A 24,693-nucleotide genomic window follows, 5' to 3' on the forward strand; every position below is an offset into this window, starting at 1 on the left:
TTCCTTCCTCGTCCTCTGATTCGCTACCAACCACTTCCATTTCCGCAGAAAGTTCCGAGCCATTTCCGCGAGGCGTGTCGCTGTAGGAAGTGCGCACCAACCCTGTTTTGTTTCCGGGGGAATCTATTTTCCTGAGGGACGCTCGGACTTCCGGGTATTCCTCTCAGCCTATGATTGGCTGGTTTTATGAATATATTAGAACACGAGAAAGAAGTTTTTTCATCGCGCTAAAATAATATAGCGACTTAGAAAGGACTTAGTTGCGCTCCCCGTTGGATGCGACCGCTTTCAGCAACGTGTCTGAAGCGTGAACCCGAAGTCGCCGTAAGCGAAACGAGCCGCGTACGCGGGGCGTTTAAATAGCGAGCGCGCGAAAACTAAGGCGTGTTGTATGAAAGGAGAGAAGGTTAGCACTCCCCTTGACAAGGATGGAAGAGGCCTTTGGGCCTAACAACACGCATACGGTTAAGGCATTGCCACTTACTTCGTGGCATCTAACCACTGTTTTTCCTTGTGCGGACACGAGGGCGTGTGGTGCACGGGGGTGCATCGCTACACAATGTGTGCTGCACGTGTCCACACTGACACGTGGGCGTGACGCGCGCGGGTCATAGGCGGGGGCGCGACACAGGGGTCTGTGATACACGGCTGTGTGATACATGTGTGTGCCGCGTGGACAAACACCCATGCGACTCTACTTTCAAGGCTCTTTGAGATGCTTGGCTTTTTTTTTTTTAACATCTTTATTGGAGTAGAATTGCTTTACACTGGTGTGTTAGTTTCTGCTGTATAACAAAGTGAATCAGCTATACATATACATATATCCCCATATCTCCTCCCTCTTGCGTCTCCCTCCCACCCTCCCTATCCCACCCCTCTAGGTGGTCACAAAGCACTGAGCTGATCTCCCTGTGCTATGTGGCTGCTTCCCACTAGCTATCTATTTTACATGAGGTAGTGTACATATGTCCATGCCACTCGCTCACTTCGTCCCAGCTTACCCTTCCCCTCAACGTGTCCTCAAGTCCATTCTCTACGTCTGCGTCTTTATTCCTGTCCTGTCCCTAGGTTCTTCAGAACCTTTTTTTTTTTTTTAATTCAATATATATGTGTTAGCATATGGTATTTGTTTTTCTCTTTCTGACTTACTTCACTCTGTAGGACAGACTCTAGGTCCATCCACCTCACTACAAATAACTCAATTTCATTTCTTTTTATAGCTGAGTAATACTCCATTGTATATACGTGCCACATCTTCTTTATCCACTCATCTGTCGATGGACACTTAGGTTCCTTCCATGTCCTGGCTATTGTAAATAGAGCTGCAATGAACACTGTGGTACATGACCCTTTTTGAATTATGGTTTTCTCAGGGTATATGCCCAGTAGTGGGATTGCTGGGTGGTAGGGTAGTTCTGTTTTTAGTTTTTTGTGTGTGTTTTTTTTTTTAAGGAACCTCCATACTGTTTTTAGTTTTTTAAGGAACCTCCATACTGTTCTCCATAGTGGCTGTATCAATTTACATTCCCACCAACAGTGCAAGAGGGTTCCCTTTTCCCCACACCTTCTCCAGCATTTACTGTTTGTAGATTTTTTGATGATGGCCATTCTGACCGGTGTGAGGTGATACCTCATTGTAGTTTTGATTTGCATTTCTCTAATGATTAGTGATGTTGAGCATCCTTTCATGTGTTTGTTGGCAATCTGTATATCTTCTTTGGAGAAATGTCTGTTTAGGTCTTCTGCCCATTTTTGGATTGGGTTCTTTGTTTTTTTGATATTGAGCTGCATGAGCTGCTTGTATATTTTGGAGATTAATCCTTTGTCAGTTGCTTCGTTTGCAAATGTTTTCTCCCATTCTGAGGGTTTCTTTTCATCTTGTTTATGGTTTCCTTTGCTGTGCAAAAGCTTTTAAGTTTCATTAGGTCCCATTTGTTTATTTTTGTTTTTATTTCCATTTCTCTAGGAAGTGGGTCAAAAAGCATCTTGCTGTGATTTATGTCATGGAGTGGTCTGCCTGTGTCTTCCTCTGAGAGTTTTATAGTGTCTGGCCTTACATTTAGGTCTTTAATGAGATGCTTGGCATTTTTCATAATAAAAAGTGGATCACAGCTTTCTTGTATTGGCATCATTGCACCTGGGGCAGGTGTGCCTTCACCTCCTCATCCCCAGCCACAGGGTCGGGGGCAGGGCCGGGGAGCAGACATCAGGACACCCAGGTGGCTTCCACTTCCTGTCAGTGTGTCTCAGCGTGGGAGCAGGAGCGGGGGAGGTTAGGCAGGTGACCTGGTGGTCAGACCAGGTCCCGCGGGTGGCTGAGGTCTGAGGCCTTGGTGGCTTCAAAGTTTCCATGTGCGTCTCTTCAGCATCACAGACATTCGGGGGACAAATAGTAATTGAGCAGTCATCCTCCGTGGGACACTGATCCAGGTCGGAGAGGACCCCAGCCCCAGGAGCTCACATCCTGGACCATTCCAGAGCCTTAGCGGACAAATCCAAAGCAGACGACCTCTGTGGGGTGAGCAGAGAAGGCGGGAGTGGTCAGGGAAGGCGAGGCCAAAGATGCCCTGAACCAGGTTCCCCCTTTATGTCCAGAGCACAAACTGCTGTGAGTTTTAAATGCAGGGCTCATTTAAGGACCCAGTTAAAATGATGGTCAAATTAAATAGAAGCAACCTGACCAACGATTTAAACAGAGAGGGGTGGCGGTCGGTCCACTCTGGCTGTCAGGAAACGGGGAGACGGGAAGGTGGTCGGCAGCCCCTTGGAGGTGCAGGCAGCAAACCCGGACCTGGACACCTAGGGGACAAGTGACCCAGTCTCCACAGAGATGCCGAGGGAGAAACGGGGGAACCTGGAGGTTCAAGAAGGAAACACAGGCGGGGGCTTTGCTGGGGCCCGGTTCACACCAAGCTTGTGTACGTGTGCGCGGGTGTATACGTACGTATGTGTATATGTACCTGTGTGTACATACATAGGCACATACACTTTACGGTATTAAGACGACTAGGGAAACCTGGACACTAGATATTTGATTGAAGAATTCATATTTTAGGTGTGACAACAGTACTGGGGTAATGCTTTTGGAGAATTATCTTTTAGAGATACCATGAATTCACTGCTTAAATTATAAAACATTTGGGATTTATACTAAAATAACCAGGGAGGGATGCCTGAAACAAGACGTTAAAAGTTTTTGAAGTTGGATGATAGAATACAGGGATTTTCTCCACTTTTACATACGTTTGAAATGTTCTACAATAAAGTTTTTGTTTTTAATATAATAGAAGATATTCCCCAAAATGTTAGTGGTAAGAGGCATCTGGGTGATTTATTATCGTTGCCTTTTTTTTTTTTCCTACTGTTGATAATTAGCACAAATATATAATCGTCATAGTAAGAAAATGGCATTTTTTAAAGACCAAGAACCTTCCGCTAGCGCACGTGGCACTGCAGAGCCTGCGCAGCAAGAAGCACCGCCTCGGGGCCCGCCTCCCACTCCGGAAGCCGCTACACGGAAAGAAAGGTAAACAGTTCTCGCGGGGACACGGTTAGAAGACAGGAAATTCTTTATTTTCAAAAAGAGAATGTATTTTTACATAAATCTACAACAGAGAATTCAAATGTAGAAAAAATAAACTATATTCAAGGACACGGAACTCTACACGCATGCCCCTTCCTCCGGGGCGAGTCCGACACCGGAACCAACAAAACCCAAAGAACCTCAAGGTCTCCGAAATCCCGAGGCCAGGCCTCTGCCACCGACGCGGGGCCTCAGCGTCCCCCGTGCGGACGCTGCAGACACGGGGGTCCTTTCACCGGAGCAACTCGCTCCTACGACAGCCAGCGTCCGCACGGCTTCTTCCCACGTCGGGGTGGGGGAAACGGCGGGAGGCTCGTTTCCAGGTGCCGGTGCGACTGTCCTCTCTGGGCCACAGCGGCCGCTGGGGGTGGGCTACCGCTCCCCCATCTGCAGGGACCTCCGGAGCCCAAGGATTGGCCCCGCCGCCCAGCACCAGGCAGGGGACGCGCCTCCCCCGCAAAGGTCTCGGGGCCGCAGGCGGGATCGGAACCCCAGGGTGGCCTGGCTGCAGGGAGGGGTCCCCGTGGACGGCAGCGGCTCCGCGACAACACTGCCCTGCAGTCCGGTGCGCCCCACACCCCACTCCCGCCGGCAGGAAGAGGCCCCTGACCCAGCGAGCAGAGCCGCTGGGTGGGCGAGGAGGGCGGATGGCACCCAGCTCCCTGCGAGGGGCCGGCTCCCAAGCGCGTGGGTCCCGCGGTTGGCGGCGGGGGTGGGCACCAGCCTGTGCGCCCCAGACCCGGGCGCCCACACCCCCGCCCTCGCCAGCGTCCGCCACGGTCCATAGGACATCACGGGCTCCCCGGCGCCATCCCAACTAGGGCCCCCACCTCCTTCCCGCGGCCCCACATCTACACGCCATTAGCCTGCGGGAACGGCTGACTCGCCCTCTGCGGCCCCGGACCCCGCGTGGACGAGGAAAGAGTGGGCACATAACTCGGGGGACCTGTCTCGTAAGAAAAATCCTTTCAACCTCCTGCCAACTGTGAGACTTTTCCTAGAAGAGCCACACGGAGGAAAGCTTTGCGTGAGAACTCGGCTGCCGCACGCGCACACGACCCTACCTTCATTACAGCCCAAGGCGCTACCTATCGTGTGACCACCTGTGGGACAAACGGAAGCCCTGAGTGTGGTCGCCACGCCAACAGCACGGGGCAACGACCCCAAAACACAGAAGGCTTTTACCCGGACATCAGCGCACACCGCTCTGCGCTTCCCAGAAAGACTCAGGACACGTGGCCACTGCTACAGGCAGGACGGTGTCGCCAGAGCATCTGATGAGCACGGACAGGGGCAACCCCCGAGTTCGGGCGGGCCAGGCTGGTGGCCAGAAACCGAGGCAGCGACGGGTCACAGCGCTGGCACTGGGTAATAAAATCGCATAAACGGTACAGAACAGTTACTGGAAAAACACACAACTCGTGGTAAATTGAACTTCACCTTTTTGTAATAAAAAATTAAAAATTTCTGTTGACTCTCTTTGAACACAATACAAACTAGGAACTCTTCCCCAACGGTGAGAGAGGAATTGGCGAGAAACTTCACCAGCAACTTCTAGAACCCTCCAGTGGGAGACACGCCCCAGCCAAGTCGTCTTCAGAGGCGGCTCAGGCCCAGGCCCCTCCGGTCCCCGGGCCTGGACCACGGGAGCCCCTCCGAGAGCCGCGCTCTCGCCAGTCCAGGTGGGCTTCCCGACGCTCCCTCCACACGGCGGGCCTAGCAGTCACTCTTCCAGAGCTTGATGGTCTTGTCGTTCTCCAGGGCGGCCGAAGCGATGATGTTCTCGGTCGGGTGACAGGCCGTCGAGATGACGACATCTGGAAATGGACAGCCGACAACAGTGCCTTCCTTGGACCTGGCCCCTCCCCACAGGGCCCCGCCCGCGGTGCACTCAGCACACAGAGCCCAGGGCCCGAGCGGAAGACAGCAGGGGCACCCAGCCCAGAACCCAGCCCGGAGGCTGGGGCGCCGCATGGGCCGGGGGCACAGCTGGGGGGCCGCTGTGGGTCTCAGGGTGTCAGCACTGCGCCCTCTGCACCTGGACCAGAGCCCGGGGCTGCCTCCCTGCACCAGCGCTGGGCCCCAGGGCGCCCCGAGGGGCCAACTCTGCGAGTCCACCAAGGCGGGGACGGCAGATGCCGCGAGCTGCCACTTGGGGTCGGTCCGGTTAATGCGTTTGTAGCTTTTAAATAAAATGAACCCCAGAATTTTCCCTCTGGCCTGAGTGGCTCCAAATGAGCCTCTGAGCGTCCTGCCCGCACAGCAGAGAAGCAGAAGCAACAGGCCGACGATGGAGGCCGAAGGCCAGTGCCGGCCTCCAGGGTCAGGCCCTGCTCCCGGGCGGAGCTGCCTTCTTACGGAAGAGGGCGTCACTCTGATCCGATTCTCAAAGGGCTCAACACCACTCTCCGCTGAGCACGGGGGAAGAGCAGCGGCCTGGAGGGCAGAGCCCCGGAGAGGAGCCAGAGCAGCCGGAGTGGACGGCGGGCGTCCCCGCTCCCTGCACCATCTCCACGTAGGACAGGCCACAGCGCCCGCGTGGACTGTGGGGCCGGGCAGCCCAGCCGACAGGAAGAAGAGGTTAAAGGCTGTGGCCTCGGGATGTGGCCTCAGCCTGCGGGAGCCAGGACCAGACCACCCCCCCGAAAGCAGCCCCACAACGGGCAGCGTCCCCCAGTCACCCGCGGGCGAGGAGAGGCGGCGGAGCAGGCGGCCCAAGGTGCCCACACGCGCTGGGTCAGGTTTCCCGGGGCACCAGGCGCAGGAGGGCAGCGGCACAGACGCCGAGCTCACCTGTGTGGCCCTGAAGCTTCTGTACAATCTCCTTGGTCTGCAGGTTCCAGATGTAGACCAGGTTGTCCTCCGAGCCCGACACAATCCACTGGTCGCAGACGAGGGGGGAGAAATCGGGGTCGGCGCACATGTGGACGGACAGTACCCTGCACCCCACGGCACACCCGCCCCCGTGTGGGCCCTGAGCCCCTGCCCTCCTCCCGTCCAGAAGCTGATGCACGGCCCGCCACGCGCCTCGAGGCGCTCTGGGACAGAAGCTGTTTTCTCAACTCCGTCGCCATGTTTGACGTTTGCTGTCAGTCGCGGCTCAGCTGCTGGTCACCATCAGCTCCTTAGTCTGAGCCTGAGGGTTGGGCGAGGGCCGCCCGCAAGGAACCAGAACCCACCGGGGACCGACTCCCAGGAGGCCTCAGCGTGACAACGGAGCCTGGGGGCCCCAAGCAGGCGGGACAGGACATCCCCAAACAATTGAGAGTCACCAGCACTTTGTGTGGCGTGACTTCATTTTGGTTAAAAAACAGGAAATTCCTATTTGTTCTGTGGCTGAGAGTACAAGGCCCGTCTCAAGAAGGGGCCGGGAGCAGCTCCTGAGCTGGGAGACGACTTACCTTTCCTCCAGTGACGGAGAAATTAGCAAATATGCAGTACTTCTCATTCTTGTGGCCCGTGTACGTCTTCAGGCACTGAAACGGCCAGGGGACGTCTGCTCAGTCACGACCGCCCTGCATCCCAGGTGATGCCCCCGTCCAGGTACCTTACAGCCGACTGGACGGCTCTGAAGAGCACTGTGACCCCCACCGCACAACCCGCCCAGGCAAGCTTTAACCCGAGTCGTCAGGCAACGTGCACCAAACCAACGCGACAGAGTCGCTTTCTGGGCCCCTCTGGCCACAGCCCAGGACCCCGCACGACCCCTCTGCGAGCCCACGCCCGCCGCTCACCTTGCCTTTGCTGTAGTCCCAGAGCTTCAGCGTGCTGCAAGGCAGAGGGGGCGGGTCAGTGTGCTCCCCTGCGGCCGCCCCACCCCCTCCGGGTGCAGGTGCCCCGCAAGGCGTCCAGGGACCATGAGGACACCCGAGCAGAGTGTGGGACCTCCAGGCATTTGTGGGTCAAGGACACTTTTCTAAAGGAAGCTACTCAGTGTCCCTAAGCCAGTAAGGGGTCCTCGCTGCTGCCAGAAAGGGACAGGAGAAGCCCCGTCCAGGGCAGTCCTTCCTCCTCCCATGGGGGCCGACCCTGCAAGCCCACCTGAGGGCAGCCCACGGTGCACAGGAGGCCGAGCGCCAGCCACCTCCCAGGAGGGCGGCCGATGGCCGGTGACATCTGCCCGGAAGCTTGTCGGGGGAGAAGCAGGGTGCCCGGGCAGAACGGGGAGCACCTCGAGGCCACCGTGCCTGCCACCACCCGACAGGACGGGCCACAGTGACCACGGAGCCAACAACCTGAGATCCAGCCCCCGCACAGACGGGCCCTCCCAGCGTGGCACCCACGTCCGGAGCCCAGCCCCAGCGGGGTGAATCCTCTTTCACGCTGGGAGTCCGGCCCTGGGGGGCGACGGGCCTGGCCGCACGCCACGCGGGGATGGAAGCACTCACTTGTCCAAGGTCGCGGCCAGGATGTACTTGCCGTTCGGAGAAAACTTCACAAACGACACGGGAGGGTTGTCATCGTCTGCACGGAGCACAGAGATGGCTGCCAGCGGGGCACTGGCTCTGCCGGGAAGGGGGGCTCCCTCACCGCCACCTGCGCCGACACCGCCCCTCGCGGGCGTCCCCCAGGGCCGGCCACCTCCCTCACCCACTGCTCGTGCCACCGTGAGAGCCGGTTCTCCCAGTGACCCCGTGACACGAGGACTTCAGGAGCGAAGGCCCTGCAGCCAGTCGGCCTCGGGATCGCCTTCCTCACGGGAGGGAGTTTGCAAACACCCAGCTAAACCGAGAAACTATCCCCCCGAGAACGCAGTGGCTCGGGTGGGCGCTCCGGTTGCGTGGTTATAGTGGAAGGCGTGTCATTTCTCCCTGGAAAGCACCCTGGCGACGTCACAGCGCGCCCTTGCTCCCGACACTCGGGGTCAGAGCGCACGCCCCGGGTGGCCCTGGGAAGGCGGGCCAGAGGCCCCGGCACCCCCTCAGCCGCTGGCACGGGAGCGCGCGCCCTGGTGGGGGCCGGCGTGGCCACGCGCCCCGAGCACCAGGCGGGGAGCGGCCGCGCATCACCACCTCGGGAGGCCCAGGCCTGCCCCCCGCGCACCGGGGGCCTCTGCTCCCTCCGACTGGTCCCAGACACTGAGAATGCCCACGAGAAGCAGGCGGGGGCCAGCCGGCCGCCGGGCCACACGGAAGGCCGCCCCCCCAGCTCGGACGACGGGAGGCAGTGCCCAGAGGTCTAACCGGGCTCCGACGGCGAAGCACCGCGGGGCTGGCCCGCCAATGGCCCGAGGTTCTAACGCCCCAGACCCGAGGTTAGAAGCGGGACGGGACTCCGCTCCCCACCACCCCTCCCGTCCCGGCCCCAGACCGCTCGCTGCTGCTGGCTGTCAACCTCTCTGGCCTCGGCTTCCCGCCCAGCGGCGGGGCGGCTGCAGGGACTGCCCGCGCTCGGCCGTCTGGGCACGAGGACACTTCCCGCCGGGCGGAGGTGGCCGCCCAGGCCTCGGGGGGGAAGACAGCGCGACAGACACGGGGTGATGCCGCGGTCGGAGGAAGGACGCGCGTCAGAAGGGTGGCCCCCCTCGCAGAGCAAGAAAACCACAGAGGCCGCTGTGTCCCTCCCCGGTTCTCCTGCTGAAGCCCTAGCCCGCACCTCGGAGACAGCGCCCTGGAGGCGGGTTAAGTTAAAATAAGGCGGGGGGGCGGGGGGGCGTCCCTGTCAGAGCAGGAGGTGGGGACAGCAGGAGCCCACGCAGCGGACGACCACGCGAGCACACGCTGAGAAGGCCAAGGAGTGGCCTCAGGAGAAGCCGGCCCGGCCCAGCCCTGACCTTGGACGTCCGGCCTCCAGGGAGTGGGGATGGGTCTCTGCTACTGAAGCCGCGCAGCCCTCGGTATCCTGTCACGCTGGTCCCAGCGCACTCTCACAGCCACGCGTGTTCCCAGGACAGCCGGGGGCAGGAGGCTCAGGTAGGCGCCCCGCCCTGGCGGCCCTGCCTGCTCAACAGGTCTTTGCGACACTGCAAAGACCTTCCCGCGGAGTCAGTGACCCGACCCCTCCAGGGCTCCATCCCTCCCCGTCGCCTTCCCAGGCCCGAGGCCACCCTCTGGCCACACACCCCCCACGCCCGGCAGCACCAGCTGTCGCCCGGACCACGCTGTCCTTCCACTCCGTGCCGCCCTCCCCTCCTCCCCAAGGCACAGCCCAGCCCCAGGTGCAGAGACCTCGGGGCCCCTTGCCCGCATCCTCCCCGCCCACCTCTGCACCCCCAGCAGACAGGGCTCACTGAGGGCAGGGGCTCGACCCCATCTGCTCAAGGAATGACCCAAGCGGAGGGTCCCCAAGGCCGGGGAGGAAGACAAGGGTCTGCTGAGCGCGGGCAGAGTCCAAGGGTCTCGCGGGTCCTTCAGAGGACACCGCCGGGCAGCGCCACGCAGGGCCAGAAGGCAGAGCCAATCAGGAAGGAGCGGGTGGGAGACGGAGCCGGTCAGGAGAGGAGGAGCCCTCCCAGAGGAAGCAGGTCCGGCAGGGAGAAAGGGAGGCTCCAGAGAACCACAGACGGAGGGTAGGAAGCGTAGGAGACGCTGCCACGGCCAACCCGGCAGACTGTCCCTCGGGACCCGGCCCCCCTGCAAGCAAGAGCCGGCAGTACTCACCGATCAGTGTCTTCAGGCACTGGCCCGAGGCGGTGTCCCAGATCCGACTGCAAAGCAACGAGCACAGCAGGTGACTACAAGAGGCTTCCTACATTCCACGGCTCTCAATGCAGACGTTTCAGGACCAACCCACAGCCAGTCCTATCTCGTTTTTCCAGTCATCGTTCACAACCACTCCCTTGAGTCCTAGGGACCAGAATGGGCGCGGCACGTGCAGACTGCACGCGTGCGCTCTTGCTGCCTCCACCACAAGCAGCGTGCTCAGCGCGACAGGTGGGACAGCCAAGGAGGGAAACTGGCCCTCTCCACACACCCACGGCCGTGAGGCCAACAGCCCAACCTGTGTCCCTGCAGGGCTCTCCACGCGCAAACACACCAAGCACACGGTCCCTGGGGCAGAGTGTTTTTTATAAAAACAGGATATCGTAGGCACTTTTCTGGACGTCCTCTAGTTCAGGAGCTAGTGAACCCACTCAAAGAGCCGCTAGTCCCCAACGGGACATGCCAGGTATCCCGTCACTGCAATCTCAGTGTCTCTGTGATTTCTGCCAACACAACACCGTTTTGGGAACCATGGCGGTGTACTCACGCGGACGCTTCCGGAGCACAGATGCCCAGCGATAGGGGCGGGCGTTGGGTCGAGGGCACGCGGGTTTTACAGGTAATGGGAATGCAAGGGTTATCGCCCAAGCGTTCACTCCGTCCCACCTGCAGCCCTTCTGAGCCAATCCCGCCCTGAGGGCCGCAGTAACGGTGTCTCGGGTTTTAACACCCAGAAACAGCACTCCCCACCTCCCTGTTCGTTTTCTTAATTCTACTGGCAGAGAACTCAGTTTATGCTTCTCTAAGAATTTTAAATTCATTTTATCTAGTTGGAGGGGTTCTAAATCGAACCGCTTACAGCGTATCAGCCCAGGAGACGGGCGTTCCCCACCGCCAGGATGAGGACGTGCCTGGTCCCCCGTCCCCCCCTCTTTGCTTTGCGTCCCTCTGGTTACATTTTACCATTTCCTGCACACAGGCCCTGCTCTCTTGTTAATCACATCCTAAATGCCCCAATGCTTTTGTGACTCTTACAGGGGACTTGTTCTCATCCACTAACTGGCAGCTCCCAGGGTAGCGAAAAACTGTCAATTTGCAGACAGTGACCTCACCAAATGCTTGTCCGTGTTTTGTAACTAGCAGCCTTGGTGGCTCAGAGCCTGGGTTCCAGAGCCCGAGGTGTGCTCCGGACCCTGGCTCTGTCGCTGACCAGCCGGGGGATGGCGGGCAGGGGCTTATCCCCGCCTCAGCTTCCCAACTGAGGATCGGGGATGGTGACCATCCAGTACCCGAGTCACAGGACGGTTACGAGGCTTAAATGAGTCCCTATTTGTAAAGTACAAATACGTGATTTTTAAGTTTTAAAAAACATACAAATGTACCACCTACAAAGAGATAAGTCTCCATCCAGTTTTGACACAATTACTTTATCTTCTTATCACGTTAGCTAGAAATTCCAAACAGCACCAAATGCTGAAGGAGATGGGCATGACTTCTGCCCGATTTCAGTAGAAATGGATTTAGCACGTTACCACTTACTATAAACGTGATTATTAAGTTTCTGTTAAACAGTCTGTGATATTGGCCTATTTTGCTAGAGTTTTTATTAGGAATGGCTGCTGGATTTTATCAGGTGCCTACCTGACTTATTCCGGTCAGAAATTATATGGCTCTTTGCCTCCAATTTCTTGGTATAATTATTAGATTATCAGTTTCCTATTGGTTGGTACATTACTACAATCGTCTCATGACTCAAAAACCCACTTGGTCACGACATACTATTTTTCCACACACTGTGGACTCAGTCTGTAACATTTTCCTGGGGATCGTGACCTCAAGATTCACTTGTGAAGTGTCCTCTGTGGTTTTCTTTTTTGGACTAGCAATCAAGCTAGGGGAGGTAGGTCATGCTGGACCCAGAAATGAACCAGGGGGCTCCCCATCTTGTCCTGTGGTCCAGTTCCAACAGCCTTAGAAGTTTCTGTTATTTAACTCAATTCCAGTGTGAAATCATAGGGCCCATACAGTTTTCAGACCTTTAATCACTTTTCCCAGTCTCTGCCGTGGTGACCCCCTTCCTCAATTTAGGAAGATGAATTAATCGCCGTCTCAACATCCTGCTCGGAGGTGGGCCAGGCATGCTCCTGCTCGTCCCTCATCCCCCGAAACGGCTCTTTTCCACCCCCTTTATATTTTTTATTTTTTGGCCACGCCTCGCGCCTTGGATATCAGCTTCCCAACCAGGGATTGAACCCGGGCCACGGCAGTGGAAGCGCAGAGTCCTACCCACTGGACCGCCAGGGAATCCCCATCCCCTAACTCTGTCTTGCACTTTTTTGCTCTTTTTCCTTACTTAGGCTTATAAAGGCTAACCACTTTATTGGCCTTATTAAGAATACAGCTTATTTAAATTTTCCTGTCATTTTCCCCTTTCTCCACCTTCTAACTTTACAACTTTCCTCTCCTCTTACTTTTTTTGGCATGCTTTTTTTTCCCCCTAATTTCTTTAGAAAGCTTTTAGAGGCAGTCCACAAGCAATTCTGAGAATGTGCCACACGCTTAAGAAAACTAGCATTTCTGTTTACAGGACACGCTTTACTCCTCACAGGTAGCAAATACACAGCCTGTGGCATCGTTCAGCCTGCTAAGTCCCAAGCCCCCTGCTGTCAGAGTCAAAGCAGCATGTTGAACTCACTCACAAACATTTCAGCTCCCTGTATTTCTAGTTTCTCCAAGGCAGCTTTGGGCTGCCGTGGGGCCTGGTGCCTGAGCTCTCTCAGCCTTCCCGTCGGCTCCACCTGGTTCATTTCCGTCACCGTCCCCCTGGCTGATACTCTGTCTCTGCTTCACAGCTGCCCGACCCACTTGCCCACCCTTCTTTTCCGAGCCTTGACTCATCACTTTGTCTTAGGTGGGTTTCTTGAAAACAACAAGAGTCAGGAGGGCTTTTAACCCAAACCTGACAGCCTTTCTTGAGGGTGTTCAGCCAGCCCCGCCGCAGTAGCACCCGGTAAGTACCCTGAGCTCCGTCTCTTCCACGGTATTTTTACACGTATCACTTATGTTACTCGAGTTTCTCTATTTTATTTTCGCTAAACGTAGACAAATCTCTAGCCACACTGTCTTTCTCGCGCGTAGCTGGGAAGTCCTTCTCGGGCCATCGGTCCGGCCGGTGACTGCTGCCGCCGTGTCCCCTCCCCGGTAACCAGGTGAGCTGTGACGTGCAACCCTCCAAGCCCAGATACCTCCTAATGCTTTATACCCACATGTGCCGAGTTAAATTTAAAACGTTTATTTCCTCATCTTCCCTCGTGTGTCTTAAAGAATCCAGAAGGCACTTACACTATCAGCGCCAAGGCCAGGAGCGTGATCCGCTTAGACCGGATGTTCTGCAGGAGACGGTGCCCCCACCGCCCTTCCTCCTCACCCTCCGTGATGGGACCTGTTTGCATCCACCTGCTCAGGACCCTGACGGCCCCGACGGGACACTCTCGGATGTTCACGTCAGCACACCTTTCTTCCACCTCCCCACCAGCGCCACGAGCTTGGGACACGCACCCTTCAGGGTCCACGGGGAGCCACGTCCAGAACAGCAGCGCCTCCCCACGTCTCTGGCTGGGGCCTCCTGATGACAGGAGCCCACTCTCCCGGCCACGCTCACCGCCACCCCGCCTACCCAAGCCCCTCGAGGCAGAGGCTTCCGCCGGACGCCCAGAGGCACAACGGTGCAAGGGGAGGCCGTTAAACGCTTGCTGACTCAACGAAGTAAAGCTCTTTCACTTACCAGAGACCATCGTAGCTACTTGAAACTATCAAGGATCCATCACGATTAAAATGAACCTGAGGATGAAGGAGCGGGAGGGGGGAAAAGAAACTTACTTTCAGAGCATCAACACAGACTGCACCTCACCTGGACGGCCTTCTGTTCACCGACCCGCGACAAAGGGACACATACCCTGCTGCATTCTGAGCGAGCTTTAAATTCTGTTTCCCAAGGATTCTACCGTAGACCACAAGCAACGTGGATAAAACGGTCATTTTTACCTGATGGCTCAAGCAACCGTCAGTTTATTTCACGACGGAAGACTGAACCATAAAAAGAAAACCAACCCTGAAACAGGTCTTGAGTATTTAAATCACTTACTACAAGACGCACCACTGAAGAGTAACAAACTCGACCAACCCAGACCCGCTGGCTCCGTGGAGAGGCCCCGCTGCCCAGAGCGTGTCTGTGGACCCGCACGGCCGTGGGGGCAGCAGGACCAGGGCTTCCCCGACTTCCATCGAACAAGGCAGAAAAGTCAGGAGAAGGACGCCCACTTATTCAGAAACTCCGGAGCTTTCCCGCCCACGTAACCCTGCCTGCTGAGCACCCCAGAATCAGAAGACGGCCAGGGTACTGCTCCGAGGGCCCGGACACCAACCCCTGGGACACTCGAGCTTTGCAGACGGGGCAGGAACGAGATCCAGGCTGCCCCAAACTCTGCGCCTGGGAAGAGGTGCGACGTCCAGACGAGGTGCCGGGCCCAGAAGCCGACCTGCGACATTTCCACACCAGTTATTTTATCTGAGTGCCTAACTCTGCCCACTACAGAGACAGGCGAGATACACCTTCTGATAAAGAAACGGCAACCTGGCCAGTCCCTTCCTCATAAGTGGTCTGCCTTTGGGTTTGTCCTCTTTCTTTTGTCCAACTGAATCTCAGCGTACACAGAAGGAACCGCGACGTCAGAAGTGAGAGTTCATCATAAATTCCCCTCGTTTTCATTCGAGTCCTGGGCAGGAAAAGCCTTTTTACAACACACACCCCCGCTGGAACGCCCTCTTTCCTGCTAATGTTGTGTGATGCCTGTCCCATGGGGGGGTTGCGCCCGGGTCAACCTCTCGGGGACGGGGCTGGGGCCGCCCGCCTGCCGCCACGGTTCAGACCAGCGTCCGGTCCTCACACCACTGACACACGGTTCACACGCTCCTCTGCTAAGGGCTGCCCCGTGTAGCAGCTCCCCGCCCTTGACTCACGAGATGCCAGCAGCATCCCCAGGGGACAAACCCACGTGCACCAGAAGCACCTGGAGGGCTTGTCAAAGCCCAGCGCTGGGCCCCGAGAATCTGCACGTCTTGCACACTCCCAGCAGAGGCTGGTCCGGGGACCACGCTTGGAGAACCACTGTCCAGACTGTCGAGGGGCCCGTGATGGAGCCACGTGTGCCATTTAAACTTCTTAGCCACTGCGGCGGGGAAGTAACAGGTGAAACAAACCTGACAGGTTTTTACTTAACCCAATATACCTGAAATACTATTTCAACACGTAACCAACGCTAAAAGTTATAAACGAGACACTTTTTCTTTCCGTCGCACTGAATCTTCAGAAGCTGGAAGCCTACGTGTTGCCCCCTCCTGCATGTCTCAGCCTGCGGTGCTACCGCGTGTGGCTGGCGGCCGCCGCGTGGGTGGCGTGGCCCGGGAAGAGCCGCTGTCCCTGTCCTCGTCCTGCTCCCCCGGCGGTGCTAACGGAGCCCCCGCCCCCACCACTCAACCTGAGCTACGTGCTCGTCAGCCTCCCAAAGCCGTGTTCTCTAAAACTCACAGCAGCGGATCTCATCACACGCATCCCTCTGAACCTGCAAACTATGATCTGATCGAAGCCCCTTCACTGGGTGATGACGAGCTGATGGGGCCCCAAAGCCTGCCCCACCAGGGCCGTGCTCCGCTCTGTTCCAGCCACGTCCAGACAGCACCGCCGGCACACGCTGGCAGACCAGCCCGCGGGTGTGAGGGGCAAGGCGGCCAGAAAGTCAGCGCTACCCAGAAGGAATGGGGGGGCGAGACAGACCCCAGTGGGGACGCCAAGTCTCGACTCAGGCGGACAGCCGCTCTGAGCTCTCTGGAGGTGACACCTGCAGACGCACCGAGGAGGGAGAGAGTGGGCAAGTGAGGCAAACGCACAGGCCAGCGGCTGCGGAGAGGGGGCGGGATGGCTGAAGGGGACAGCAGGGACTTCAGGAAAGCACTGACACGGGGGAGTCCAGGCAGGCAGGGGGACAGCAGCTGGACTCAAGGGGGCGGAAGACCGCAGGAAGCCCACGCACCCCGAGGGCTCTGATCCAGGACTGGCCTCGCGAAGGCTGACCGCTCGCAGACCCGGAGCTCCCCCGACACCTGCCCGCAGACGCTGTGGCACAAGCGTGCAAGGCTGTTCAACAGACATGCCCTGCCCTTCTCTCCATAAAGTGCACGTCACAAGCCAGCGTCCATGGGGGGACGACAGAGAGTGTCGACCACCTGCAGGCACAGAGCCGGAAGGTGCCCGAGACCTTTCCGCGGTGGGCGAGCTGGGGCGGACGCCGCTGTCCTGTAGCACCACCGCCATCCAACAAGAGGGGGTGGGCTGGAAAACACGTACTTAAAAACCCAAAACACCCAGACGGTGGCTGCCAGCTGCGCGCAGTTGCCTCTGAGGATGGGAGCTCAGGAGACTGATTTGCTACGCGCTACGTTGCCTTTTGCCTTTTTAAAAATAAGCACACGTTACTTTTGTAAGAAGCAAAGACTTTAAAAATCCTACCATCGCCTGCGATCAGAGCCCCACCCCTGACCACTGCAACACAGACAGAACACTTTCAACTCATGGCCCTCACTCCGACTGTTTCCTGGTTACTTCACACGTGCCCATTTGCGGCCTGTCTGGAAGCCAGCTCGGCTCAGACCGGGCCCCCAGCGCGGAGGACAGAGGAGCGATGGCACAGGCTCAGGAAGGCCCAGAGCCCAGACCGCAGGGGCGCCTGCCCCACAGCCGCAGGCACCGGCCATGACCCAGGGCCAGCACTGCGCCGGGCAGCTTCGACCCGCACACGGTACGCGTCCCACAAGGGGTCAGGGCTCTGCCCGCGGCCTCCGCTGGACAAAGGCCTTCCAAGGCTGAAGTCACTTAAAGTCACTCACCTCCACAATTCTAGAACCTGAGGACCATCTGCTCGGTAACAGCGAACAAGCTGTTTGTATGTGATCCCTTCCACTTTTCAAAATGCAAACTTGGCTAAGAAACCACTTTGGGCTCTTGGCTGACAAAGAAATACTTCGGCCGTTTGTAAATGGAGCCGTTTATGACACGCGTGTAGTTTAACCCCTGCCTGTTCATCCTGTACACTGGCGACAGCTTCGGCCCACACGTGCAGCACGCTTGCGGGGCCCCACCTTCCCACCGCCTCACCCACGGCTGGGCCGCCAGACCCCGGGGCCCTCCGCCCACCCGCCCGCCCAAAGGTGGCTCCACGCAACACCGCGCTGCCCCCGCGCTCCCGCCTGTTCCGTAAGCCTCCGTGCGGGACGCCTCCCCGCCCCGCCTCCCACGGGCATGGGACCCCTCCCCGCCCCGCCTCCCACAGGCACGGGACCCGGAGCCCAGTCTCCGCTCGCAGCCCTGCTGTCGGGCGAGTGCCACCCACTGGCTGGGCGGGGGGGACTCACGGCTGAGACGGGGTCCGAGTGCGCGGGCAAGGTCTTGAGGCACTTCCCCGTCTTCACGTCCCATATCCTCACGCTTTCGTCAAACTGGAGACAGAGGGGCAGGTGGCAGTGGTTCGCCAGGGGGACGGAGGGGACAGACTCCCTGGCCCCCGAGCCCCCAGAGCAGCCCAGGACAGCCCCCCGCTCACCCCCGCCCCTGGGGAGGCCCCAAACTCACAGAGCCCGAGACGATGAGGTTGGACTGGGGGTTGAAGTTACAGCAAAAGACGTAATTGCTGTGTCCCTTCAGGGTTTTCAGACACTTTCCCTGAGAGGAAGTATTGTGAGACTAAGTCATCCCCAGTGGTTATTTCTTCAAATATCGGCCGTCAGGCTAAACCCACCAGCACCTGGCCCGCCACAGCTGTAAAGCCCCTCTGACGACAAGCACAGCTGCTCCCCAAATGCAGTCCCACCCCAAGCCCCTTCCCCAAACGCACACGCTTCCCAAGGGGGGGCCCGTGCGGCTTACCGAGCTCACGTCCCATATCTTCAGGGTTTTGTCATCTGAGGCAGAAACAAGGAGGTTAGAATCTGAGGACCAGGCCACATCAGATATTCCCTGGGGGAGGAAACACACAGTCACTATCTCGGCAAGATGGGATTAGCCAGCAAAAGTCAAACCGCAACGTCCAGCTGAACATAACCAAGCAAGTCACTCCCTCTGTTCGTGCTGACCATACGGACTGAACCCGCAGGCCGGGCCCCGAAGCCTGTTCTCCGTGGCTCTGCCAGGCCTCACAGTTGGGCAGAAACTCATCTGGGGAAGTCAAAACTATTTGCTTGAAAAACAAGAGGCGGACCTCCCTGATGGCGCAGTGGTTGAGAATCCGCCTGCCAATGCAGGGGACACGGGTTCGAGCCCTGGTCCGGGAAGATCCCACGTGCCGTGGAGCAGCTGAGCCCGTGAGCCACAACTACTGAGCCCGTGTGCCACAACTACTGAAGCACACGCGCCTAGAGCCCCTGCTCCGCAACAAGAGAAGCCACTGCGATAAGCCCGCGCACCGCAACGAAGAGTAGCCCCCGCTCGCCGCAACTAGAGAAAGCCCGCACACAGCAGTGAAAACCCAATGCAGCCAAAAATTAATGAATTAATTTTTTAAAAAACCAAGAGGCAAGTAACCACCCCAAAAACTGGGGGCAGGGCGGTTCAATCTTAACCTGACACGCCCGGGAGATGGGCCCCAACCCACGTCCAGCAGCAACTTTGGCCCAGGGTTGAGACCTACCAGCTTGTGACCGGAGATGGTTTTCTCAAATTTCCCATCGTATGCTCCCCAAATCTTAATGAGTTTATCTGCAGCTGAAAGAAAGGAATGAAAAGCAACCGAGCTCTCCAGTCATCCAGGGGCCAAAATCTGAGCTGCCCACAGCACAGGCCTCCCCCAGGGAGCCGCGGTCCTCGGCACCCACCCCCCCGGCCGCCCCCCTGGCCCGGGCCCGTCCCTTCAGAGTCACAGCCGGCATGGGCACATCGAGGGGACACGCAGGGAGGCCCCAGGGGCACCTACACGAACTGGCCAGCCACTCCCCGTTCGGGCTGAACTTCACGGAGGACACAGCTTTCGTGTGGCCGGCCAGGGTGAACTTCAGAGCGTAGTTTGGTTTAACAGGTGTGGGCTGTTAAAGAGAGAGTACTAGTCAGCGAAAAGTAACCACCACTGTCCAAACCCACTGATGGCCAGCGTGCAGCTGGCGCCCAGGCCGAATTTCACGCTCACACCTACCCTGTGACGGCGCTTCCCAGAGCTCTCGTCCAGCGGGGTGCACCCGCCTAAACCCGGGCTCCGCGTGTCCCCTCACAAGCCCTGCCTCTCCTGAAGCCCCCGTCACCCAGGCTGCCCTCCAGGCAGTCCCCTGCCGGTGCAGCTGGAAGCCCCGGCAGCCCCAGCCCTGCTTCGGCAGCCAACCCACCCGAGGTCAGGCTCCCCGACGCACACCTGAAGGCCTGCGCCCTTGGTGAGGGGCCCGCCTGCCGCCTGCGGTCTACAGCATGGGTTTGCACACCGCCCTCCGCAGGGAACTGTGCGGCCAGGGGCAAGGTGCTGAACAAGAGGCGTTTCCCGGGTCCCACACAGACTCTTACGATCAAGACCAAGGATGTGTACTGCTGGTGAAGCCCCCTCCCCAGGTAACAGGTTGGGAATCCCCGACACGGCCCACTATCAGCACTGGTTGGGAATGTGGTTTGGAGTAAAAACTGGCAATATTAAAGTGGGGGGGGGGGAGGGGAACAGAGTTCCGGGCTTGAAATATTTCCGAGCGTCTCCCAGCCTTCGTGCCCTGGCGGTTCCCCAGGAGCCCTCAGGGACGCGCCTTGCTCTGCGTGGCCGATGACGATGGGGTGGGCTGTGCTCGGGCGGCCTCGGCCTCGGGCTTCTTCTCCTCGGTTGCCATGGCTCTGCAGCCCACCAGGCAGGGCGACGCGGGTGGAGAGTTCACAGCTCCGACTGGAGGACGCACAGTGGCAAGGGCTGCCTGCTAATCCAAACCTACAGTGGGGGGCCGAGGACAACAGACAAGCCACACTTCAAAAATTAATTTCTAGGAAAAAGAATTTAAAAAATCTGACCACCTCACTGAGCCCTGTAGCAGGTGCCGTTCCAAACTAAGCGTCCTCTGCACGTAACTCCTCGCTAGTCCTTTGCACGTCACTCCTCGCTAGTCCTCTGCACGTCACTCCTCGCTAGTCCTCTGCACGTAACTCCTCGCTAGTCCTTTGCAGGTTCTGTGCTGCTCTCGTCCCTTCTGTCATCAGATCCAAGACCCACCTTCAGGGCTGCTTCCTATTTTGTCACCCGCACATCTGAAATGCAGCACAGCCCAGGCAGACAAAACGAATTCTCTTCAAAGAACCCTTGATGCATTTAAAAAAAAAAAAAACCAAATCAACCAAAGACTTCTTGTCAGGAAACAAACACGCCAAATTACAGGAGACTGAGCTACAGGGTGTAGAAGTTTGGGAACTCATCCAAATCCTTAAATGCATCCCAAGTGATGCAAAAGTGCTACCAGGGCTTCCCTGGTGGCAAAGTGGTTAAGAATCCGCCTGCCAATGCGGGGGACACAGGTTCAAGCCCTGGTCCTGGTCCGGGAAGATCCCACATGCCGCGGAGCGACTAAGCTCGTGCTCCACAACTACTGAGCCTGAGCTCTAGAGCCCGCGAGCCACAACTACTGAGCCCACGTGCCACAGCTACTGAAGCCTGCACGCTTAGAGCCTGTGCTCCGCAACAAGAGAAGCCACGACAACGAGAAACCCGCGCATTGCAACGAAGAGTAGCCCCCGCTCGCCACAACTAGAGAAAGCCTATGCATAGCAACAAAGACCCAACACAGCCAAAAATAAATTAATTAATTAATTAATTAAAAAAAAAAAAAAGTGCTACCAACCACATTTGAAAACACAAGAGCAGGCCCCAATGGTCCACACCTCCCGGGGACTCCAAGGTCACCACGTGTAGGCTGCAGACACAAGGCTGCTTCCAAAACGCTAACAGCCGAGAGGCTCTCCGTCCCTGGTGAAGCAACGACAAGACACAGCCGGAAAGCACAGACTGGAGCCAGCCCTGCCTGCTGGAGTCGCCAGCGCTAGCCTTCCTAGAAGCAACCTGAAGTACGCAAGGACACTCTGCAAGCAAACTCACTGCAGAGGAGGGAAAGAGACTGCAGCTCAATTAGGTTTCGGCATGAAAACGGGAACCCCTCAAATGCTGCATGGTAAGAAACTGGTTTCCTCTATCACAGGAATAGACTCCGCGACTTGGACACGTGGCACAGAAGCACACCAGGTGACCCTGAAACAAGGGAAGGCGCCTTTCCAGAAGAGAGCCACCAAGACATCCTGCAAGCATCACTGGCCAGCCAACTCCCGGAAGCTGGCACCACCGTTAATCCAGTGCGTTCACACCTTGTAAATTCTAGCTCGGAGCTTAAAACTGGAAGCTTGCACAAGCTCCTTGTCACACCGAGGCGGAACGGAAGCCATCAAAAAGAGCACATCCCGAAGTCTTCATCCAAGAGGAGGGGAGCGAAATCACAATGCAACACAGCTGCGCAGAGCACCCGTGAGGCCACAGCCGGTTACCTGCAGCAAGGATCCCGGCCCAGGAATGGACCCGGCAGCACGCAAAGCCCAAGCAGTAGGGTGGGGGAGGGGAGGGGCAGGTCAATAAAGCTGCCGGGGGGCAAAGTGCTAGCACAAAGCTGGTGCTCAGGAAACGTTGCCTACCTGGTGATTATCTTTAGCGCAAGCAGGCCGTGCCAATTAACCCAAGTGCTGCCTTCCCCTGGGTGGGCTGGACAAGTGGGGGGAAAGGAGCCAAGGACGAGAGCTGGATGGTGTGTTTCACAGAACCTAGCATCTGAGAAAGGCAGACCACAACTAGGGCTGAGAGGAGGGAAGCCCGGGGCCCGTCCAACCTAAACACCAGTGGGAACTGAAGAGGCTCCATCTGGGGTGGAAAGGGCAGCCCAGAGGCCTGAGCAGCTCCTTCTAGAGTAAAAATCAAGACCCACCAGGAGGTGTGGTGTTACTCCCGCAAACTTGCTGCCCTCAGGTGAGGAGCAGGGGATACATACGATAGGTGGTCTTACAGAAACGGTGCCCAACCCCTCCCAGCTCAACCCCTGCCCAACACTTCGGCCAGCAAAACATTAACGCACAAAACATCAACACAAAAATTCAGCAAACTTTTAGAAAGAACAACTTCTCGGCTCAAGGTTTGGAGCCGGCCTCCAGATCGCTTGCTACCTGCTCCCTCTTGGCACCTAGGGGAGCCACACCACCCAAGGCTGAGCGTCCGAACTTCTTCGGAGTGCTCTCGCGGACTGCTGGTAAAATGCAAACTACTAGACTCCACCCCAGAGACTGGGCCCCTGGATGTGGGAAGACGGGCGGTAACGAGGCCCACTGAGAACGAGGGAACCCGGCTCTCCGCACCCCACCTGGGTTCTCAGACACGCGGGCGTTCTGGCTTACCTCTCCGCCTCCTACGGGGCCGAGCCAACCTCAGAGGCAGTGTCGACAGCGGACCTGGGCGGGTAGAAACGGGGTGAGAGGGCTACCAGGGAGCATCTTCCACATCCCCCAAAATGGCTCTCGCAGGCCGGACTGGAAGGGGTCTGAGACTCCACAGCAAGAGCGTGGTGGTCTCTCCCTTCATGCCGGCAGCCCCGCACCCCTGGGGCCCCGAGCAGGCGCGGGGGGAGATGGGGCCTGGCTGCCCCCGGTTGGGGGTGAGCAGCAGGTTAGGGTGAGAGCGCCTCTGCAGCAGAGAAGAGCAGACAGCGCGCCACATCCAGCCACTGGATGTCTCAGTGGCTCAGGGGTCTTTCTCTGGAGGCAAAGGGGGGACGCACGCCGGCTGCAGGAGAAAATCGCAGTCCCGGGGCCGGGGGCTTGTCACCTGACCGCTGGGAGTGGGAGAAGCCGGGGGTCCCCGGGGCTCGGCGGTCCGTGCAGGTCCGTTTGGGGCGGGTTCGGGTCAGGGGAGGGGGCCGCCGGAGCCCGGGCGGTTGGCGGGGAGGAGGGGCGCAGAGCGGGCGCCCGGAGGCGAGGCGGCGGGCGCGGGGCTTCTGCGCCGGGAGGCCCGGCGGGGCTGAACCGGCGCCGGGCCGGGCCCGCCGGAACACGTGCGGCGGCGGGCGGCGCGGGGGGCGCCAGCGTCGGCCCCGGTCCCGCGCCCCCGGGGCGTGCCTACCGGCCGGGCGGTCCCCACTTACCTGCCGGGCGGCTGGGGGACGGGGGCGGGCGCTCAAGGCTTCGCGTCGGTAGCCGCCTGGGCGGGAGCCGGGCCGAGCTCAACTAGGCGGTGCGGGGAGCAACAGTGCGCATGCGCGTGCGCGCGGGGCGGGGGCTGCCGGGGCGGGGCAAACGCACAAAGCCGGCCTCTCGGAGGGCAGCTACGGGGAGCGGAGAGGAGCAGAAGGCCTCGGCCTGGCTCAACGCCTTAAAGGGACAGTGTGCCGCCCGTGCCTCCTGCTTACAGGCGTTAACCCAAAAGGTGGCCGGTTCCGGCCCTTCTCCTGCACTTTCTGAAAACTGAATTAGGAAGAAGATACCTACAGGAAATGCTCATGTGCCCCTCGATTGTTCACATCCTGAGCTCGCCCTGCAGCAGCGCCCAGGGAGGAGAGAGCACCCCGCCCCCGAGATTCGCGGGGCGGAGTCGGGGCCCTAACGTTTCTCCTGGGCTGGGGCACCTGTGCGGTTGCGTCCGTCCGTCCTCGCGCCCGCTGGGGAGCGGCGGCTACCGCGTCCAGAGCGTCCGACCGGCCCCGGCGGTGTCTCTGCGTGGAGTCTCCATCAATCTCGGGACACCCCCGTACAGGGGCCCTTACCTTCCAAGTTTGAAGCGAAGAACCTGAGCTCCAGAAGGTTCAGAAGCCGGGCTCTGGGAGCTGCGTCCCCCGCACTGCGCCCACCAGCTCTCCCGCAAGGCCGGCGGCCGGGTTATCCGGGTCTTCCCGATCCCTCCGTGCAGAGAGCCCGCGGGGCGCACCTGCTCCCTCCTGAGCCCCCAGCGCGGAGATGCGAACAGTCACTGCGTGTGGGCTGCTCTGCTGTCTGCAGGGTGATGGCCCAGACAGGTATTATCACCTCCAGTTACAAGCGGGGAAGGGGAGGCCCGGAGAGGAGGGCTCAGGGGCACAAGGAGAACCCGGAGCCGGCGTTCTGGCCCCAAAGCCTGCGCATTCTCACCCCACTGCCCTACTTCTGCTACCCACATAGGTCTTAGAGTCGTGGATGTTCTCCGCAGCCCCATTCAGGCCCGTGGGTAGAATAACATGCAGTCTCTTATTTCCCAACTAAAGATGGGAACACCAAATATGACACAGGAACCCGTGCAAACAGGACAGAGCATTTTAAATGGAAATGCCCAGGGAAAATGAGTTGTGTGGTTGTCATAGATACAGGAGCCACTATCGACATGCCGGCTGGAGTGCCCCTCCCAAGAA

At 58.5% G+C, this 24,693-nt stretch overlaps 1 protein-coding gene and 1 non-coding gene across 4 annotated transcripts; one reads left to right on the top strand and one right to left on the bottom strand.

Moving 5' to 3' along the window:
- Positions 1-384: 384 nt before the first annotated feature.
- Positions 385-510, top strand: LOC118897593. The gene has a single exon (XR_005020484.1). It is a non-coding gene; the product is annotated as a U6atac minor spliceosomal RNA (small nuclear RNA).
- A 4,498-nt stretch (positions 511-5,008) lies between these two features.
- WDR5 (WD repeat domain 5) lies at positions 5,009-23,558 on the bottom strand. 3 transcript variants are annotated; one of them, XM_036856199.1, is made up of 16 exons: positions 23,458-23,558; positions 22,715-22,768; positions 21,965-22,097; positions 20,050-20,225; positions 19,245-19,353; positions 18,963-19,036; positions 18,203-18,292; positions 17,909-17,998; positions 17,692-17,775; positions 14,009-14,064; positions 10,183-10,229; positions 7,972-8,047; positions 7,318-7,351; positions 6,985-7,059; positions 6,377-6,464; positions 5,009-5,400 (listed from the first exon to the last, which is right to left on the bottom strand). In XM_036856199.1, the coding sequence occupies exons 4-16, from the start codon at positions 20,128-20,130 to the stop codon at positions 5,300-5,302; spliced, it is 1,005 nt and encodes a 334-aa protein (XP_036712094.1). In that variant the 5' UTR covers positions 20,131-20,225; positions 21,965-22,097; positions 22,715-22,768; positions 23,458-23,558; the 3' UTR covers positions 5,009-5,299. The 3 variants fall into 3 exon arrangements, with proteins under 3 accessions (XP_036712094.1, XP_036712093.1, XP_036712095.1); XM_036856198.1 differs by lacking the exon at positions 21,965-22,097; XM_036856200.1 differs by lacking the exons at positions 21,965-22,097; positions 22,715-22,768; positions 23,458-23,558 and adding an exon at positions 20,505-20,525.
- Between the last annotated feature and the right edge of the window lie 1,135 nt (positions 23,559-24,693).

The sequence above is a fragment of the Balaenoptera musculus genome, chromosome 6 (genome assembly GCF_009873245.2).
Source record: "Balaenoptera musculus isolate JJ_BM4_2016_0621 chromosome 6, mBalMus1.pri.v3, whole genome shotgun sequence".
NCBI lineage: Eukaryota > Metazoa > Chordata > Mammalia > Artiodactyla > Balaenopteridae > Balaenoptera > Balaenoptera musculus.

Excerpts from the sequence above, each read along its gene's own strand:
- WDR5 (XM_036856198.1), bottom strand. The coding sequence starts at position 20,130 with ATGGCAACCGAGGAGAAGAAGCCCGAGGCCGAGGCCGCCCGAGCACAG. Across the intron at positions 7,352-7,971 it reads CTGGCCGCGACCTTGGACAA|CACGCTGAAGCTCTGGGACT; the intron begins GTGAGTGCTTCC and ends TCTGCCTTGCAG. Across the intron at positions 7,060-7,317 it reads GGGACTACAGCAAAGGCAAG|TGCCTGAAGACGTACACGGG; the intron begins GTGAGCGGCGGG and ends TGGCCGTTTCAG.